Genomic DNA, 22512 nt, shown 5'->3' with positions numbered 1-22512 from the left:
CCACTGTACAAGTGTCATATAAGTTATCAGTTGGTATCACAAGTCTTTGAGTAATTACTAGGTCAAAAACGTATGTGGAAGAAATTCCTTGTTTACTCATAATAGAGTGTAAGAATAAATTATTTAGCTTCTGTGAATTGTATTCTTTAGCCATTTTTAAGGAGATTGAGACAAAATTTTTAGTTTTATTGTGACCTGTGATGAAATTAGTTCATCACTTTACTGTTGAAGAGAGAGGTATTGCTCATAAAAAATTCTAAAATTCTAAATTTAAACCCATAGATGCTTATATAATTATACCTGGGGTCTCTTGAGTAGTATTGGGACTGTAGTTCTTGTTTGATTTTTGCCTTTCATTGGTACATTTACCATTCACAGAATTTCTATTGGCTAATTTCAAGACATTTCCTGTTCACAAGATATTCTTTCTTCAGCAATTTGTTTTGCGAATAAAAATATCTATTAAGTATGATAAAATAATTTATCAAATAAAATTTAAAATAGTTTTATATTTAGTTATAAATTGTTTTTTTTTTTTAAGAATTATTTTATGAACATGACAGAATAAACATCAAATATAATTCAATTTATCATATTCATTTTAAATGTTCATATTAAGATCAAAATCTGAGTTATTGATAGTTTAATAATTTGTCTCATTGATCACCAATACCATTTTGACATTTTCTGAACTTAATAGTAAATATATTCACATTTAAAAATATTAAAAGGAAAAAATAGCCTTTAATTTAATCACAGATTACAAAAATTAAACTGTAACTATGTCAATGTTACAGTAAATCAATCAAGTGATGGCTGTTTAATAATTACCAGTTTCTGTTAAAATAATTTGAAAATTCTAATTTGAATATTCCAATGGAATTAAATTATTATTGTAAGAAACATGTAATTGTATAACATTCACATTTTGTAATTCTCAGTTCTTGATTGATATGTTAATGTTAGTAGCATTATTGCCCAAAGTAAGAGGTTCTCCATACAGAAACCAATCCTTTTTACAAAAAAAAAAAGAGTTTATTTGGTAAGTAGTATATTATTCCAGTGTACTACTACAGTATTATTTCCACTGCTAATGTACTTTTCTCCAATTTTTTTTTAGGTATAGTATCATAATGAATTGCCTTTTTTCTTCTATTAACTTAAAAGCAGATTTCCTAGACAATTTTAAATAAAATGTAGTCTACAGAACCCAAGTTGGGAAAGTAGGGTGCATCATCACATTTGACAAAAGCTCATCAATAAGAAATTATGCTGCATCTATGAATTTTTAAGGCTTATTCCTTAATAATGCATAATGTCAAATAATTTTTTTTTAGTGGTCACTTTTATTACAAATTGCTGATGATTGACATCCTTCTAATCAGTATGACGTGAATTTGGTGTGACCTTTTTATGGTTATGGTGATGGTTTTCACCCTTGAATTATGGTCAGATGGTTATATTTTGTAACGCACATCTCATTCATTACCTGCTACAAAATTTATCAAAAAGGTCTCATTATTAACATTAATTCAGCTAACTGGTACCAGAGTTTTATTTTTGTTTAATCAAACCATTCTTTTTATTACATGATGGATGCTTAATTCTTTAATAAAACCAAGCTCACATAAACTTCTACCAATTCCTGCTTTTGGGGCATTTCATTTAAAATCCAGACACCTGGAGTTAATTACTTAAATTTAAGTAATTAATAGGTTAACGTGATTGTCATCAGTTGATGTTGAACCTGTAGAAATTTCCCATTAATTGATTTTTATTCTGGTTTGAAACTATTAAATCACTTCTAATATTATGTAAATCCCTTCCAGTAGTCTTTGTGTAACATTTTGGAAGTTCTCAATTTAATGCATAAATGTTGCTTTTTATTCACTTATTTTTATCTAGAAATGACCATGAGTACTGAATATAATCTCATTCAAGCCACTAATTCTTATTTTTGTTTAATTAAATTGCAACCACAAGAGTACTTGTGAATTTTGATAAATTACCTAAAATACTTTACTATACCATCTCAAGATGGATGGATGGCATCATACCATTACGTTTGGGTGATTGGAGACTTACTGCATGGACCTCATGAATAAAGCTATTTTCATTTAAAATACATGAGTGATCTACATCGATTTTTTACTACTTTTATTATGGATATTTTTTTTCTGTTAAACCTTTCAAGAGACGTTTTTAGGTGAATCTTTGTGTTAAGTAAATTACTACTTAATTAATTATTGTCTGTAATTTTTATTTTTGGGGACGGGTTTCTATAACCATCCATCTCCGCCTACACAACTGTGGCCAGTTATAGATGGAAAATGAAGAATCTTATACCAAAACAGTAATTAACTTTTGTATATTACATTTGGTTCTTATTTTAAACTTTATAATATATTTCATTAATTAATTAACAAACAAATAATAGTAGTAAAGCAGTAATAACAAATAACACTACCTGTTATAAAATAATTTATACCTGTTATCTTCTATAACAGGTATAAAATGTGTATGCAGACACATAGAAATTTATAACATTAGTTGTTTTATATATATATATATATATATATATATATATATATATATATATTTATTGATTTATTTATAAATAAAATAAAGATCAGTTGATCTATAAGTGGGCTCATCAGACATACTGTCTCATGTCCAAAAATGTCAATTTTTTCTTCTACTGTGTTGATATTAATGAATCTTGTAGCAAGAGTGAGTTTGGAGTGTTGTTTATAATGAAAATTCTAAAATATAATAGTGAATTTTTAACCAATCAAAGAAATATTATCAAAGAAGAAGCCACTCATAAATTTAAAGAAGTAGATACATCAGTAGACCTTCTATAATTACAGAGAACATAAATCTCCAACTCGCTCCGAATGCATTCAACAAATCCTTTCCATTTGAGGCACGCTATGAATTTTTGTTGAATAGACTTTTTCATATTAGTATTTAAGTTTCTCCCACTATTCCAAATAACAGAGCAATATTCCTGATGGCTCTACCAAGTGTTTTAAACAAGAATATAATAAATCTTTGCTCATCCTCTTTAAAAGACCAAGATTCCTTGCCTGGGAGGTTATTTCCCTCAAATTTTCATGAAATAAAATCTTTGTATCAAATCACTCAAATTCTTAAAAATTGATACTTTCTTAGTTTTGGTTAACTCTATCTTATAATCATATTTTGTCACTTGTGTTTTCCTTTATATATTTGTTCTTAACGTAAAATAACAACGTAGAAGAAGAAATTAAATAATGAAAAACTCAGAAAAAAAACAAGAATTGACTGCTTTATTATTATTCTGTTTGAACTGCTATTAATATTTGTTTTTTTCTTAATGTATAATTTTTTGTCTGTTTAGTAAGTAATGTTGATAATACAAGAATGGACCTGGTTATACCAGGTGAAAAACATATGTACCTTAGAGCTGCGACTTCACAAGAGAGACAGCAATGGTTGGTAGCACTTGGAAGTTCAAAAGCATGTCTTACTACTGCAACTGCACCTCTGACAATAACACATTCATCAGGTTTGAGTTTTTTTAACTTATTTTTTTTATTTAAGAAATTATTCAAATCTTTTTAAACCTACTCTTGGTATATGGCAGGTTGGAAGTGAAGCATTTCCTTGGATGTAGTTGTTGTATCAAATTACTCAGAATCTTTAGCATTCCATTCTTCCTACCCATTGTAAGATTGTTGTAAATGATTATTGAAAGCCGTACTCTAAAGAAACAATAAAATGGTCAGATAATCTGATTTACAGTCAACTTCATAAAATCTGAGTTTTGTAGCACAGTATAACAGTATTAAATTTTACATTATCTTATATGGTTTATTGTTTGAAAATGTCAGCTTTCAAATAACCATTTATTATATTTAGTCTTCAGAGTGACAAATGTTCAATTATATTTCTGTTGTATTATTTAGAGACTACTGAATCATTTACATTATATTGTAGAAAATACATAAGCACCTTTATAAGATTGTTGTATAGATGTAAAAAGTTTGGTTATTGTTTTATAGGTGATAAACTGAGAAGTAGAAAAGTTGAATTGAAGTTGTATGCTGATCTATTAATGCAACAAGTTCATACTATAAAAGAAGCTTCTAAAACACAAGATGTACAGGTTAGTAAGGATGTAGAGTTTTATTTCTCAAGTACTATATCTATATAACTTCATATAACTAAAAAACTTCATTTATTATTTCATGTAGTCATCATTTACAGCCAATGGTGATTGTGTATTCACATTTTTCCAAATGATGAACCAGTTTTCTCATTTCATCAGCTTATTGAATACTGACTGTATTTTCTTAATCCATGACCTCATTATGTTTTTCAGTTCATCATCCAGGATGAAATAAATGCCTTTAATTTCAGAAGGAATTGAAAATTGCAGGGTAACAAATCTGGTAAGTATAGAGGGTGTAATGTAGGTTCAAATTTCAACTTCACAAGAACCTTGGCAGTTGCATGCAGTGTGTGAGGTTAAGTGTTATTGTGTTGCTGAATTATCGACTCTGTGAACTGTAAAACATAACACGTATGTCCCTAAAGGTATTTTAACATAACTAGCATTGCACAAAATTTATAGTCGACCAAGTTTCCAGGTTGTCAGTTATGTACACGTGTTTGGAATCCCAAAACACATCAAGAGAATTTTTTTTGTGGAGGAATGCGTTTTAAATTTTTTTTATTGTGGAACCAGCCATTATTCCTTGCTCTGCTGTTTCTATTCTGGGTTGTATTGACGTCTCCCATTCCATATAGAAAAGGAAGTCATTCCCTCATCATGATAATGTTTTAGAAGCTGTTTACAACATTCCTTTTGTTGCTATTTGTTATTTTCTGTAAGTGTGACACCCACAACAAATTGATTTTACTGCAGCCCTGTTGTGCAATAATGTGTCCTACTCATTATTTTAATGGGTGATAATGCATTTTTGTGTGATGCAATGGTTATTTTGAATCAATTTATCCACCTCCTTTTGGTCCTTCCCATCAGTCACAGAAACTGGTTGATCACTGTGAGGTCATCCTCAAAATTCATTTCACCAGCTTTTGATGCATGAAATTTAATTATCCATCTATTCATAGAACTTTGATCAACAGTTTCATCATCATAAATAGCTTTTAGTAGATAATATCACTAGTGTTCACTTTTCAGCTGTTAAAAATTCAATCAATGTACATTGTTATAGATTTATTGACATAGCAGAAGTACTTGTGACTTATAAAAGTAATGACTGACAGAAAATGAGAGGGCATAGGTCAGTGAGTTTTGGAATTTTAGTTGTACAGGAATGAAACTACAAGATGGCAGCACCAATTTCTTTGTGGAACATTTTTTTGTCCCATTACATTCCAATATACATTACTTTTTATTATTTACTATCTCTTACTATTGTATTTTGTATTAGATGATGACAGTTAATGAACTTATGGAATCATTATATTTAAAATGTTTTTGTGTATAACAACCTGAAACATAAAATAATGTAAAGAAGAGATTAAATAAAGTTTGTTGAAGATACCAGTTTAATAAATTTATTCTTTTGGATTATCACAGTTATGCAGCACTAGATGTTGATTCCTTTGGGGTGACTAATGTTATTTATAATTATATAGCAATATTTTAATCTAAATTATTTAGAATAATTTTTTTTATACTTTTTAAACAACCAAAATACAATCAGATAATTTCTCAAAACATTTACCTTGTAATAGCATGTTTAACATCCCCAACTCTATCACCAAACAGTTAAACTACATACAATTTCAAAATCAAAATAGCAGTTCCTCAAATTAGTATGTTAGCAATGTTTTAAAATCTAATAGTTGTCACATGATCAAAATAAAAAATAAAAAAATATATATTTAAATGAATGTATGTATTAATTAATAATTTGTTGAAATGAATCATAACATAGATAAATTATTAATAAAAGATTTCACTTATTTCTTTCTTCTTTTTTTTTTAATGTTTCTGTGTTTCTTTTAAAACACTTTCATAATACGTAACTGTTTCATCAAGTGAATTAATCCATATGTATGGATTAAACCTTTTTAAAATGTTAATGGAGAATGATCTAATAGTCTTTGAAGAAACACTTGGTATATTTAATAAAGTCTAACAATTCAGATATTTATCAGTCAGGTTAAAATTTAAAACTGCTGTTTCAAGGACGTATATTGATGGACCCCTCATAACTGGATTTTGGTTTATAAGTATTTATGAATGATAATTCAGTTTAATCTAGGAGACAGAGTCCAAAGATAATAGAAACTTATGAATATTTGCAAAATGTGTAAAACACAAACAGCTGGTATTGTGCACTCTAATTTCTTTCTCTTCCATTCATTTTGCCTGGAAGTTAAAATAATAAAAAACAATAATTTAAGGTGAAATATCAATTTGATGGTGAAACATCATCTTACATCAACATGATTATGATTATTATTATTTACATGCTTGTGATTCGCAGTAATTAAATATATTAAGCAAATTTTAAAAAAAAAATCAGAAAATCCAGTCACTGGGATCTAAATATATAATAAACCATGTTCAAAACATTTTTAACTGATGCCTGTAGATTTTAATAAAAAATTAGCAAATTTTACCTCTACAATTTATGGGCAGTGAACATGGTAACATATGAATTCATAATTGTATATATTTTCTTAGGTAAATAGCTCTATTTAATACAGCATTTTTTTCTAACATTTGTTTTCTTTTCTGCTTAGAAAATAGAAGAAGGAAGCAGTCTGCTAGAGGTTACTTGCGATACATTTATTAAAACGTTGGAAGACTGTATGGAAATGTGCAGTGATCATAGTCAAACTTTAACACCTGAAATCATTCCTGTTAATAATCATTATCCTGTAAAACCAAAGGTATCATTTTTATTAATTAGAGGAATGTTACATTAGCGAATCCCCTTGGCTTCTTTTTTTTATCTATACTAATTTTCTAAAGAATTTTAAAAGAGACTATTACTTATTCATTCATTGACTTTAGGGAGTCTTGAAACACTTCTTTGGGTGGGTTTGTTTGTCTTATATCATGATTATAGAGGAAATTGACAATATTGTCCTATCTGCAAACTCTGTTTTCTTTACAAAAGCTATAAAAAAGCCATTTCTGGAATTATAATGCTTAACAGTTAAACCAGGACCTCATAATATGTAAATTAAATATGCATGTCAAAGATGAGGCTTCAAATTCCAGATTTTATTTTTATTATGAGTCTGGTCATGCATTTGTATGCATTTTAACGAGGAAATGGGATGGATGAAATATTAAGTGAAAAAAAACCAGAACATTTCTAAAAATTAAACTATGACCAGCTAATATAGAAGCTAACTATTATTTAAATTGGCTGGTCAATTGAAGAGAAAGTAATTTACATGGAAGACATGATACTGTGTTCATCTCCAATGAATGAAACGTGAAAGGAAGTGGAAATTATTAGAAGAGAAAAAGGAAATGTGTGGTTGTTTATAATCTTACAGTTTAATGATAAATTTGTTGACCAGCATGAGGAAATATATTTAACTTAAAATATGTCCTAATTACGTACTTTTTTATATGTGGAATTGTGGTTGCAGAAGCATCTTGCACAATGAAAAAGTTATGGATTTATAGCTCCATTTAACTAAAATTTTTTAATAATTTGAAAGAAAGGTACTAAACATTTAGAGATAAAGAAGATAATTTTATTATATAATAATGATGTCTTGGGGAAAAAATTATAATCTGAGGATTAGCTTAGAGAAAAGTTAAACAAATAATATTTAAGACAAGAAAGAAGAAAGGGAATAAAGGGAATATTAATAAAATTTTAGATTATAGAATGTTTAATTTTTGAATTGTTTCAATGTCTTGGGAGTGTGGTCACAGAAGATGGAAAAATAAAACAGGAAAGTACATAAAGATTACAGAAAGCCATCTGAAAGTTTTCCCTACTTTAAGAAGATTAGTGTGAAATGTCAATGTGTGTGTGTGTGTGTGTGTGTGTGTGTGTGTGTGTGTGTTATGTGAAAACTATTTCTTTACAATTTTTTACATATAAAGTAAGACTATTGGCAATGAGAGCAGTGGAGCTCAGAATAGTAGTCAGCCAGACACTGACTCTGAGTTCAGCTGGCTGTGGGTTCAATTCCTGGCAAGGTTTGGCATCTTTTGAGTATTGTTTTATCATCTACCTCATTTTTACTGTTGAAATACATCTGAAGGCTTATTTGTGATCATAATTGTAAAAATAAAAACAGAAAAAAGAAAAACATATAAAGCAGAGAACCCTGGTGATTGGAATGAACCTTCAAAGAAGTGTAATGAAGGAAAGTGAGAATATATGGGATTGTGAATCAGGTCGAACAAAAAATGGGTATTTGAAGTATAAAAGGGATGTGCAGGTTATGATGGTTTGGGCTTGAAGATAGATTGAGTGAAGAATGGTTCTAGAGCGATAGTAGAATGAAAGATAATGGATGGAGAATAGGAGGTAAGCGTACAGAACAGTGGATAGAAAGAATGAAGAAAATTCAGAAAGGTAGTAGATGTGAAGAAATACCATAACAAGAAAACCTTGTTGAAAATAGTTGATTCACAGTGCAGCTGAAAAAGCTGGGTAACAAGAAGAAATTACACAATGACTGAAAAATCGTTAGTATTTAACTTTGTTGTAGATGAGTCAAGTTATTTCTATTGTGTTATGAGGTGTGATTGAAAAATCCTGTGATTAACCTTATAAAAAATTAATATACATTTTTGGTAGTGATGACCAGTGACCTGAATGAGTCAATATGTTGGGTGTTGACATTCCATATTTGTGTTACATCCATTTTTGTGACCATGTGAGGGACATATGTACAATTTCATAATTGACTGCAAGGTTGAGCAGAAAGATAACATCAGATTCTAAATCAGACCGATTAATCCATAATAGAAACCTCTTTGAGTAATTTAATGGAGAAGGTCTGTGCAGCAATGAGCTAGGAAAATTGTTACGAGTGGAAATTCACAATTGCTAGAGTGGCAGACATCACAGGAGTGTGAAGAGTGGTCAGGAAGACTCTCAGCAAACACAATTCCAAATTATACCTGAATTAACCCCAAGAGTCGGAGTTTCAACTCCAAGTTGTACAGTAATGATCTGAGTCATTTAAGGGAGGTCATTCACATAAACTAGCTGAACTGTAGCAGAAGAGCGATTAAAATATTGAATTTAAATACTGATCATAAAAAAACATATGAGGTCTGTAAATAAATTAATGAGACTGATTCAGAAATACTTTTTGTTTACAATCTGATTATACATGGACTCTACCACCTTCAAAATAGTTCCTTGGGAAGCCACGCAATGCTTAAAACAGTTTACTCATTCTTCATAACTCAGAAACCGGAATATCATTCAGATAGTCGGTTACAATTTTTTTAATGTTTTCTACTGTTCCAAAATATTATCCTTTGAGGTCTATTTTTAAAATCAGGAACAGGAAAAAGTTGCAGGGACTCAAGTCAGGTGAATAAGATGGTTGAGGAACTACAGGAATGCTTTTCTTTGCCAGAAACTCATTAATTGCAGTGTGACATGGTGCATTGTCATGATGCAGCATCCAATTGTCTTTGATGGTTGGTCTTACGCGGGCAACTCTTTTCCCTGGAAACATATTGATGTGTAGTCTGTCCTGTAGGCAAAAAACTACTTGTGGACAATGCCATTACTATCAAACAAATTAGCATGATTCTGATTTGCTCATTTTTGCTTTTTTGGGACATTGTGAGTTTGAAGTGTGCACTGCTTGCTCTGGCGTTTTGTTTCTGGGTCACACTCCATTATCCAAGATTTATCGCCAGTGATAACATTTTTTAGAAAATCAGGATCAGTTTCAATCACCCTAGAAGATTGCAGCACACGTCCACCCTGTTGTTTTTCTGTTAAACAGTGATGTTTTTTGGGGCCAATTTTGCACAAAGTTTGGTATGGTTCAGACTGTGGTATGGTTCAATTTCAATTGTTCTGCAGTCATTCTCACAGTTAATCACTGGTCATACCATATCAAGTCTCAGATTCGCTCAACATCGTATCACTTTTTGACGTTAACGGCCTTCCAGAGCATGGATCGTTGGCAACTGATTCCTGGCCATCTGAAAATGCTTTAAACCACCTAAAAACTTGGGCTCGTGACAGTGCATCATCTGCATTTACCCTTTTCAATTTTGAAAAAGTTTCAGTAGCATTCTCATACAGTTTAACACAAAACTTGATTGCACATAATTAATATCACTCATTTTTGTAACGCACAACAAAAACTTGTTTCATGAAAAGTTTGTTTGTCTCATGTGGCAACAGTAGACTAAAAATAGTAATACCTAATATAAATCAGCTTTTCATATAACCATATGTTTTCTAGCAACTTAACAGTTTTGCCACTTTGGCTGCCAAAAAAAATTAGTCTCATTACTTTATTTACAGAACTCGTTTATACTGTCATCAACATTAATCTGTTTAAATAAAAAATTGTAATTAATTAATCTGTTTTTATTGAAAGAAGATAAATTTAATAATAAACTAGCCTTAAAAAAATATTTTGATTAAATACGGTTTTTAATAAAAGGTAATTTTATTAATAACCAGTATATAACAAATAGGAAATTCTTGAAGAGATGTTAAACAGACATAACCCTTGAAACAAGTGCTTATAACACTAAGATAATAAAATATCATAAGATTTTTCAATAAGGTTCCAAAATTTTGGATCCTTAGAATTCAACATTTTTTAAACATAGGATAGTCGTTTCTCAAATATACTTTTGTTAGCTAAATTCAAATAATTGACTGTGGCCAATAAAATGTGTGTTCAAACTGAAAAATAAAAAAGGAAATTTGTAAAATAGAAAAAAGTTTCTATTTTATTATTTAAATTATGTTATTTTCTACTTTTATAATGTTTTTATCTTATTTTCTATTTTTTAATTTTAAAAAATAACTTTATATAAACAAATACATCCTTGTTTTTTTTCTTTCTGTAATTTATCATCCTTTCCCTTTTGCCAGTTTTGTTAGTAGTTCAGACTGCAGATCATGGATCTTCACTTAATGTTGTCTCTACCATTCCTGCTTGAAAAACTTTCTCCAGCTGTTTTCTTTTTCAGGTTCTTCCTTTATATTATTTTTATTTTTTTCTTGGTCTTCCTGTTATGATGAAAAATTGCATTTGCTACTCTTCCACTTAACATTCCTGTAAGTGTTCAGATCATTTTAACCTACTACTCAGTTCAGTTCTCCTGTCAAATTTTTATATTTTAAATCCTATATTAGTGTTTCTAACTATTCTCATCTTTCCTAAATTTTTTTAATTGCTGATATGAAAAAAATCATAGTTTTTAGTTTCTTTGTTTTATATTTTAGCTTCTTTTCCATCATTGTGAATAATATTTCTATTGACATTAATTTAGTGCTTTGGTATAATATACCCATGATTTGTGTAGCTAAAGTTATGTTAGTTTATTGCCTGTAAAATTTGGCAGTAAGCTCATATATAAAAAATTCATTGAGTCATGAATAATATAGTCTTAACATGTGCGCTTGTTTGAGTACAGTAATGTTTAAACACAAATGATTTTTATTTGCTTTTGTTTAATTATTATTCTGTTTCATGAAGTAATAAACATATTCATTTTCAAGGTGATAACATTTGAAAACAGTATATCACCTTGAAAAATGCTTACATTAATATTTAATGTTTAAAAATGAACATTTTTGTGTTTACTTTTATTTTCTTATTTATATAATAACAATACATTCTTTACTGTTGAATAATAAATATTTATTTATTTTCAGGCTACAATGCCATCTACAAAGAGGCTTAATTCATTTGAAAAGTAAGTTGTATTTTATTATTGTTACTGTTTCAGTAATTCAGTGTAATAAAGACCAAACCAAGCTCAAATTATCATCAAAATACGAGAACAAAAATTATCTACACTTTTACTATAACACACCTTCAAGGTTGTAATTACTGCCTTCTGCATATGCCTGCTTCTGCTTAGAGTTGATAAGACTCTAAGCATGTGGTCACATGTGCAAAATTTGATCCCAATTGCATCATTTGCATTTCAGCTATTACAGTGTAAACATGTCTATTCCACTAGCAGTTTGCACCAAGGAGGAACAATGAGCAGTTATCTGATTTATCTGGTATGAGGGTGTGAAAGGGGCTGAAATTCATCATATACTTATCACAATATGGGGACAGTGCTTTATCACAAAAGTGTTTTTTCATGGATCAAGAAATTTAAAAGTAGCTGGACTATTGTGACACATGAAGAGGGAGAGGATACTGACAACCTCTACCGTGGATGACAAGATTCAGCAAGCTTGAGAAATGATTCTGGCGAATAAGTGAGTTTCCATCTATGAGGTAGCATCTTCTTTAAACATCAGTCATAGTTCTGCCTGCAAATTATCTTTGATGAGCTTGGCTTCTAGAAACTGTGCACAATGGATACCAAGCCTGCACACGGTTCACCACACCATTCAAACTATCAACAAGTTGAATTTTGAGATACTGGAACATCCTTCCTTTAGCCCAGATCTTGCTTCCTCTGATTTTCATTTGTTTGGGCTGCTAAAGAATGCTTTTCGAGGTCATCAATTTCCCACAGACTTAGATGTACAGGACGCAGTACAAACTTCTTTTCATGACTAAGCGAAAATCTTCTTCTTGGAAGGAATACGCAAGCTTATGGATCGCTGGACCAAATGCATTGACAAGTGAGGTGACAATACTGAAAAATTATGTATGTGTTGAACCACCCTCCCTTTGTGTAAATAGTAATTGTAGAATGAAAAGTGTAGATAATTTTTGACTCGTCCTCGTATTAGAAAGATTAATGTTTAAGTATTAGAAACCATCTATTTACATCCATATTATAAATTAGTTAATGAATTTATACATGTTATAAATTAATAAATGTGAATTACAAAATAGTTTAAAAGAATTTAAATAGTACCTCAAGTCAAGTTTTATGATAAAACTTATGTATCACACAGGTTAATCAAAAGTTAATAAAAAATTAGACTAGAACTAGAATATTGGAAAAACGTAAACGTCTCAAAACCTTTTTTAGTAATACAATAATTCTAACATTTTCAAAAAACAAAATACTTCTAATAGAAAAGTTATGCCTCTTACCTAACTTGATAGGAAAAATTAAATGTTATAACCTAATACACCTTGTATTTTCTGCATTGTTGTGAAAATTTCAGTTTATTTTAAGAAAACCAGTAAGAAATAAAGATTATATATAAAATTTGTCTTGTTTCTCCCTATTTTCCTAATAGTACAACTTTAATGTTCTGTAACTTTTATAAGGATTTTATTTTTTTTTTAATTCATAAAAGATAATTATGATTTAGTTTTGTTTATTAGGTTTAAAAGCAGGTATATCATATTATTTACTTTTGATGTTATGTATGCACAAGCAACATAACCGTTAAAATTAAATTAGATAACATATAGTGCTACTATTATTGAACAAGGAACTGTTCTCATTAACATTGTGTATATAGTGTTAAGGTAGGTAAATGTGAAAAACCTCCTCATGGTCTGCTAATCTGATTCAAACATACACATTGGACTAGAATGTGCCACAAACTATCTAAGTTGGGATGCTACTCACAAATTATATTAAAAGTATTAAGTATATTTAAGAACAGCTTTTATTTGCCCTTAAGAAATATTTTAAAATTTTTTTCTGATGGGTTCAATATGGTGACCATTTAAAAAAAATTGTTGGTTTCAGCACTCATTATAAAAAATTTTTTCGCATAGTTCTGTATGTCTAAATGTATACTCAGAATTTACTCATTTCAGTTAGTAACTGAATGGAAAAAGAGTTGTTGAAGGAAAAGAAATTTTGCATTAAAACGGGTGAGAATCTCAACCACCTCTTGAAAAAGAATACAATCCCTAATGTCAATGTAAACATATAGATCTTACTTATTTTTAAAGCTGTTTTACTATGGAGCACTGAAACTACTGTATTTTTTTCTAAACTGACAACCAAGATTCCCTCTAGTTCTAGAGGTACTTTCTGTCTCACTGTTTATTGACGTTAAGTTGTTTATGTACCTTAATAATGTTGTTAGAACACATGGTACAAAAAAAATGTCCTACCTTTACTGAGAGCTAAAGTAGCAATTTTAAATAAATGGCCACGATATAGAAATCAACTTCTGAAATGTTTTTGAAATACTTTTAACAACAAATAAAATTCTGTTCTTAAATATATTTAGGAAATTTTAATAAAAGGCTAATTTTACTTGAATAACCCTTATCAAGGTTTGTAGAATGTTGAAATTGCACTACCAGGAATATAGGTGAAAAAACAGGATACTTTTTGTGCATATTTTTCAATAATTTGTATAGGATTTCTTCTGTTAAAGAAAACCCTGTACAATGTAATGTACCTGTAATGCAAATTAGTAAACTAGCAAGGTTTAATATGGTATGAAAGAACCTTTTTAATCAAGTTTTTATAAATTATAATTCTTAAAAGACAAACTTAATCTTTCTTTTTAAACATTAGAATTTATTGAAAATATGAAATGTGATATTATTTTTGTAGTTTTTATATACTATTGATCCAGGAATTTTGGTTTATTGAAAATACATTATTAATAAATAATGAAAATAAAGATTAATACTGTGTTAATTATAAAGATCATTTACTGAATGATAAAAACAAGTTGCTATTATGATATAACAAAGTTTGTTAGCACTTGTGTACTTAGTATATTTTATATCAGCAATTGCTATCAAAAACTATGAGTTTGGTTAAATTTTTTGAGCATAGCCATCCCAACTTAGTTTGTGAACAATCTCAGACATGCATGTGTTTGATGTTTGAATCAGATTTAGCAGACCATTTCACAGTAGTGTGTGGTATTAATAATACAATAGCGTATAGGTGTGTAATATCATAATAGGTGTAAAAGTGTACAATATGAGATTTTTTCACACTTGCCTGCCTTAACACTAAATAGGAAACATTAATGGGAACAGTTCTTTGCTCAAGAATAACTGTACTAAATGTTATTTAATTTAATTTTAATGGTTATGTGGCATGCACATAACATTAAAAATTAAATATAATTATATACCTACTTTTAAATTATAACTTAATATAAAAAACTAAGTCATAAATAAAGCTAAAAAATATAAGTAAAAGTACAAAACATAAACAAATGCATCTTCAACAGATTGGTGACTTTTCAGTCACCAATACATTAATAACAACAGAAATTCCCAGTTGTCCACAGGCTTTCTAAATTGTTTCTCACATCAGCAAGAATATTGCATTATTACTTCTTTGTTACATAAAAATAACACTCAAAGCTTTTATTTGGTTTAACATGTTCATGACGTCGTGCACCTGTACGGATACTCGAGTTCTTTTTTAAATGATGTCATGTACCCTTAGGAGTGCACTCAGCCCATAAGTAAAGTGCATCATGCGCCGAGTGGGGTAACGTTTTCACATGTTTCTTATAGCATTTATTTTTAGTCTGGCTACATTGTAGGTGTTTAAAATCATACAAGGGTTATTTTTTCAAGGTCCAATCGGCCGCGAAATAAAAACCCATGCAAAAATTGGATGAACCTTTGCGCAGCATCTCAAGTATGACCTTCAATCACGCCGTGTCACTTCATTTAGTTCTGAACACGCAGCTAGCACGTAAGCATGTCTACAACAATAGCATCTCCCGCCAAGTGTGAAGTGCATGCAGTAATTCGATTTCTTCAGGCTGAGGGGTGGTGTAATGCAGCTGAAATTCATCGACGAATAAGTAATGTGTATGGTGAAACCTCAATGAGTGACAGCAAAGTGCAACAATGGTGCAGGAACTTTAAAGCAGGATGTGCAGATGTTCATGATGCAAGCGGTCATGGAACGAAGCGAGTGTCAACCGATTATCTCATTCAGCGAGTGGATGAGGCAATTTGAGAAAATCGTCGGCTCACAATCTCTGTATTGAGTGATTCGTTTCCTGAAATTTCAAGGTCAGCTCTCTACACCATTGTCAGTGAGAGACTTCAGTACCGAAAACTGTGCACGATGGGTTCCCAAGATGCTGTCTGACCGTCACAAAACAATGAGAATGGACGCCTCCCTAATGTTTCTCCAGCGCTACCACAATGAAGGAGAAGAGTTTTTGAACAAAATAGTCACAGGGGACAAGACATGAGTCCATTTCAAAACTGAAGAAACAGAAGAACAATCCAAACAGTGGATCCATTCTCATTCTCCCAGTAAACCAAAGAAGTTCAAGCAAACCTTCTCCAACAGAAAGTGTATGGCTACTGTGTTCTGGGACTGGAATGGAGTTCTCTTGGTGGAATTCATGGAACATGGCACGACCATCACTGCAGCCTCATACTGCGTGACTCTTCAATGTCTACGAAGAGCAATTCAGAATAAGCAGAGAGGAATGTTGTCATCAGGCATTGTCTTTCTCCATGACAATGATCGGCCACACACTGCAGCTGTAACAAAGAAGCTCCTGCAGCGTTTTCGTAGGGAAGTATTTGATCACCCACCATACAGCCCGGACTTGGCTCCATCCGATTTTTACCTCTTTGCTCACATGAAATGCTGGCTAGGAGGACAACATTTTGGCACAGACATCGAGCTGCAGACCAGTGTAGAAACATGGCTGAAAACACAGGCGGCTCCATTCTATGACAAGGGTATTGGAAAGTTGGTACCACGCTACGACAAATGTCTAAATCGGAGTGGCGACTATTTAGAGAAATAGCGTAACTATGCAAGTACTTGTTACAAATGAAAATTTTTTTTTCACTGGTTTTAATTTTGTGACCGAGCGGACCTTGAAAAATAAATAACCCTCGTACAACGGCATATTATAGGTGTCATGAAAAGAACTATATAATACCACTTTACAAATAACTATTTTATTTAGGTAAATACATATTATTATTCAGATAATATTATATTCAAGTATCTGCGCAACCAGTGGTGTTCCTAGCGACAGGCTCAGAGGAATAAGAGAGCTCATGTACACATGCAGGTGCACGACGCCCAGGAGTTATATATCATAGCAAAGCTGTGTCGTATAACCGACAGGGTACACGCAGAAAAGTAAGAAAAACGTATGATTGGAGTTTTATTTCTTTGAAATTATGCTTGTTTCATGTATTTGTCATCAAATACAAATTATAAAGTTAAAAAGAAAATTTCCAGGTTTTTATAAATATACGTGTAACTATGACAAATAAAAAGCCTATGTATTTTGGCAGATGTCACGAACATGTTAAAAAACAAATTAGATTTTTAGCAAGTTGAGATATTATGAGAGGGCTAATGAATCTGTATTTGGGTATTAAAGACGGTCCCACAAAGAAATGGAGAAACTTTCCGGACATGTTCTATTGGTGAAAATATTTCATATAAACAATGGTCTGTTTTTAAGTTACGGCTAACTTTTATGGTGAAAGATTTCACCTGAACTTCAGTTTTAATAATAAAAAGAAGTCCTACTGTAATTTTTGGGACCCAGATTAAGAAGTGTAGTTGGTGGTTTTTTGTTTTGATATATTAAGAATAATGTTTATTGGGTACAAGAATAATATAATTTTCTGTCTATTTTTCGTCTTTTGCCTCATTAAAAAACCAGCTTTTAAAAGTTTTTTTTTTACTTTTTATTAGCTGTATTTACATTAATTTTCTCAGAATTAAATTCTCTACAAGTTTTGTTACTAAATCTTCCACATTTAACAAAGCTATTGTACTACAAACCTAACAAAAATTGGTTTTTCCATACCAAATTTTGTGTTTTACGTTGGATATCTTAAAAACTATTGGAGTTACAGTTCTAAGATCTGTTTTATCCTATTTCTCAGCTCAAATTACATAAGAAACGACCAACTTTACTCATTTATTTTTGTACCAAAAATTACAGTAGGGCTTCTTTTTATCAGAAGAGCTGTGAAATCTGGGTGAAAGCTTTTGCTAGCCATCACTTGAAAACAAAGTGTTCCCGAACTTATGTTTATGTGAACTTTTTTCATTATTTTCACCAGTAGAACATGTCCTAAAAGTTTCTACATTAATTCTTGGGACATTTTGTATATATAAAAGGAAAAGAATGTGATGAAACTATAACTTTTCAACATCAGGTATTTAGTTACATTATGAAGTCTTCAATTGAACTGGAATGACTGCATGCTATGTAGATAGAAACTTCAAACTGTTTAGCTCAGATTAGATGATAATTTGGCCTGGTTGTGTTTGTTATTTACTGTTACATTTGAATTGGTAATTTTATTTACAATTATTTTTTATCTGTTTTTTTCACATATATAATAAACATGTATTTATTCTAAAATAAATACTATTATTATATATCTTGAATAATAGTTACATTTATTGAAATTAAATGATTCTTAAAACTTTTTTCAGAAAAACTTGAACTTTCTATTGATGAATGAAAAAATTAACAAAGAATCTCACCCTACTATAAGTCTTCGTGTTAAAATAAAATGCTGGAGATAAAATTTCTAAGAAATCTGTAATATGACAATACTAAAATTAGTTTTAAAATATTGGAAAATGTTAATATTATTACATTTTTTATTGATTGTATTATTTTATTATTAATAATCTTATAATACTTATTTTCATTTTTTTATTCTGCGTGAATTAATTATTATTTAATTTCTGTATTTCTTTAATCTAGTCAGGTGATTACTTTTTTATTATTACATTTTTGCAAGAAAGTTTTTTTTTTTAGAAATGTATATTACAAAGGAAAGCCCATATTATAATTTGGTAAAAATAGTTTAGTAAAACTTAAAATAGTTTTTAACAATAGTTTAGTGTTATTTATTATTGTTAATGTTACTACTAGCCCTGAATATGTTTATAATCTATATATTACCAAATGTAAGCTGTGATTTTTATATTAGTTTTTTTTAATGTTCCAAGTTCATTTTTTTTCATTTCTGTAGATAATGTATTTTTTTATCTTCTTTTTTTAGGTTTATTCTGTGATCTTTTCATTTTTTTTATGAAACTAAAGTGTTCATTTGGTATTATAAATTTATAATACAAATTATAAATTTATGTATAAATATATATTCTTATGTTTTGAATATTCTTTTCTAAATATGAATCTCTTTTGGTTTACCTGTGATAAATATATAATCTTTTTCAAAGAATTAATTGATTGTCTATATTGATTATGTATCTGTATAATTGATTGATTGTATACATTGATTATATTTGTACCTATATTTTTTTTTTATTAGAGTTTGTGTTGCACTGTATTTGGTCCTCATTAGAGACAATTTCTAATAAAAAATGGGTACAGATTTTATATTTGGCATTTAAGAAATGATGTAATTACTACATTTTGGTATTCTTATTGTGACTGGCTGTAAGTGTATGTCATATACGATACACGTTCTTGATGATTTTATATTATACACTTCTAAATAAGTATTACAAGTAAATGAGTAAATAAACTTCTAAATAAGTATTACAAATTATATAATAATTTTGTTTAGAAAGCCATAAATGTTTTGTATTTTTAGGTTTCATCAATGCTTTTATATTGACTACATCTACATTGCTTGAGTTAACAAAAGACATTATATCATTGTTAAGAAAAAGGTTCTTTATATTATGAAATCTAATCTAATATTACACATGCGTATGGCAAACAAGAAGATTATAAAAATGAAACATGATTAATTTTAAACAGTTATTTTATGAATTTTTATTTATCTATTGAACTTTGTCAAAGCAAACAATTTAAAGAAAACCTTTTTCTAGCCTGTAAATAGCGCTTGCTTTTGAGGTGGCATATCACTCAGAATGATATCACTAATTTGCAATCCATTGGATGTGATGATATTGTAAAATATTTTTTTGTAAAACTTATCAAAGTTTTATTATACATAAATATTCTTTTTTAAATTTTCTGCTTCCCTCCCTTATGAAAATTTAACTATTTTACTATAAATGATTTGGATGTTCAGTATCAACTTCATTTAGTTCTGTTTTATATGGTCAGTAGTATTTAAATATCATTGAAAAGGGAGCTTACATTCACTGCTGTTTACATGACTTGCTTTGGACAAGTGAATATTTGATCAAAAGTGATTCTGCGCATATTTTTTTGGGCAATTTTAGAGCAGATCAATTAAGTAGCTTTGTCGGCTCTCAGTTTAATTTAAACCCACATACATATATATATATATATATGTATATATACACACATATATAATGTGCTTACTTGTGACGTTAGTTTTGGAAACATAATAAACATAATATTTTTTTCAGATTTACATTTAAAGACTTGTTTTTATCAAAATAAGAAATTTATATTATTTTCTTATTTGCTTATATTATAATAAAATTATATTTAAAGTTATGCAATCCTTTGGGTTGAATTTGAAATATTTTCAGTTTCATCCCATAATGTATTTATAAACTTTTTTTTTGAGATTTTTAATATTGTAATTATTTAATGTGATAATTTTTTTATTAGTAGAGTGCATGTTTACTTCCATTTTATTTTTTTACACTGTTGAAATCTCATAATAATCAAATAAATACACCAAAAATGGGAACATTGTTACAACTTAATTTCCAGTTTCATATTTATAATTTAGTATAGGATTTAAAATTAGATCTGGTATGGGTGAAAGTATTTTGATAAATGCAGAACAAGTTCATACTTGACATTTATTTTTGAAAATTCTGGGCCATTATTTTATACCATAAATTTCTTAATTTGCTTTATTATTATTATGGATAGCAAGTTTTTCAGTAGATATTTTTTGACTTTATATCAAGGAAGTATTGTTTTTTCTTATTATTGTTATTGCACTTTTCTGATCCATTTGACCAGAAAATAGTTGCATTACTTACTTTTATGGTAGGTAAATTAAGTTGCTATAAGGCCTCTTTTACTCCATCCATAACGACCTAGGACTAAATGTATTATTTATCAGAAATAGAAATAATTTCTTATATTTCCTTATTTATAGAATACTTAAATAAAGCAGCATTAAAAAATAGTATGTAATCAATAGCAACATAATTTACTGAAAATAAATGGACTGTATTACATTACATTGTGTTTTCACAGTTAAAAATTATTTTGAAGCAGCAATTATTTTTTATATATATAATTAAAATTATTCAATTGTACTTTTATGTTCAGTACTATACAATATTTAATGTTCAAATATTTCTTTCAAATTTAAGATAAAAAAAAGTCAGTTTTAGTAAAACTTACTAGTTTTATTACTTACACTTGACAAGAAGTAAAGTTCTATTATTTACAAGTTACTATTTAGGGCTGTATTTTAAAAAAAACACTTGAATATATATTAAGTTTTATGCATCAAGCATTCCAGCATGTGCGTGAATTCTCTTGGTTGGAAAAAATTTCAAAAAAGAATGTATCAATGTATTTTTGGGTTTATTTGTCTATATAGCCTCAAAAAAAAAAAAATTCATCACGAGGGATAATATATAAAAACTGTATAGCAATGACATGTTAAATCTCTTACTATTTTAGAACTGAAAATAGTAGTTACATTGTGATTGTTTGCACACCAGAATATTATGGTTGTGATTTTATAATGATTTAAGCTATTTGCTACTCATAGATACTGTTGAAAAATATTCATTTTGGTCCTTTTTGGATCACAGGGAACTCTTTGCTTGTTGTTCAACTTGTTCTTTACTTTCTAGACCTTTTTCATCTTTTCACTGTGATTCCTCTTCATCAGTTTGCTGTCCTTGGTTTGTGATCTTTGCTTTTAAAGTTCTTAAATCTGTCTATTATTTTACTGAATTCATCTCTGTTTGTGTGATATCTTATGCATTTCATTAACCCAGTTGGTTGTTGCTTTTTCTGTGTAATGTGGTTGAAGATCCTTTTGGTCAGTCTGTCATTGTCCATTCATTTGAGGTATCCATAGAATTTTTTGCATTCTTTTGAATGGATCTGTGAATGTCTCTGTTTGTAGAAGCTCTCGTTTGTCTGTATTTTCTAGGTGCTGTCTTATATTTTCCTGAGTATTTGCCTTTCTCTTATCTCAGCTTCTTGTATTTATCTTTTCTTGTTAAGTGTTAGGCATTCCAATGCGTATAACCTTTACGGCTTGATAACCGTGTTGTAATGTCTGATTTTGGCTTTGAATATGCTACATTTGTTTTAAATTTCATTCATGGGTAGTTAATCTCTGAATCTTGTTTCTTGCAGTGCAAATGATGTTGATATTACATTCCTCTAGTTATATGTTAGTTGTTTAAACTTGCCTGTTTGAAAAAGGTCCACTTGTTTTTTCTTGGGTCGGATTTTTGTAGTGAAAGATGTTAAAGGTTCCAGGAAGCTGTGATACTTCTGTACATGTGGTTTCAGGCTCTCCAAAATCTAATGA

General features: G+C 29.4%; 1 protein-coding gene across 2 annotated transcripts in view; it reads left to right on the top strand.

Annotated features, from left to right (window-relative positions):
- Window positions 1-22512, top strand: part of LOC142324137 (pleckstrin homology domain-containing family A member 3-like) — a 37370-nt gene that overhangs the window by 1540 nt on the left and 13318 nt on the right. Inside the window, exons 3-7 of one of the 2 annotated variants that reach the window (XM_075364824.1) lie at window positions 3383-3550; window positions 4047-4150; window positions 6769-6918; window positions 11871-11911; window positions 18515-18998. In XM_075364824.1, the coding sequence (XP_075220939.1) occupies window positions 3383-3550; window positions 4047-4150; window positions 6769-6918; window positions 11871-11911; window positions 18515-18524 (473 nt within the window). In that variant the 3' untranslated portion in view covers window positions 18525-18998. Of the gene's footprint in view, window positions 1-3382; window positions 3551-4046; window positions 4151-6768; window positions 6919-11870; window positions 11912-18514; window positions 18999-22512 lie in introns of those variants that run through there. The other variant, XM_075364823.1, reaches the window with a different exon arrangement.

Source organism: Lycorma delicatula, chromosome 4, assembly GCF_047948215.1.
Source record: "Lycorma delicatula isolate Av1 chromosome 4, ASM4794821v1, whole genome shotgun sequence".
In the NCBI taxonomy this organism is placed as follows: Eukaryota; Metazoa; Arthropoda; class Insecta; order Hemiptera; family Fulgoridae; genus Lycorma; species Lycorma delicatula.
This window is presented reverse-complemented; position numbering and strand designations above follow the sequence as displayed.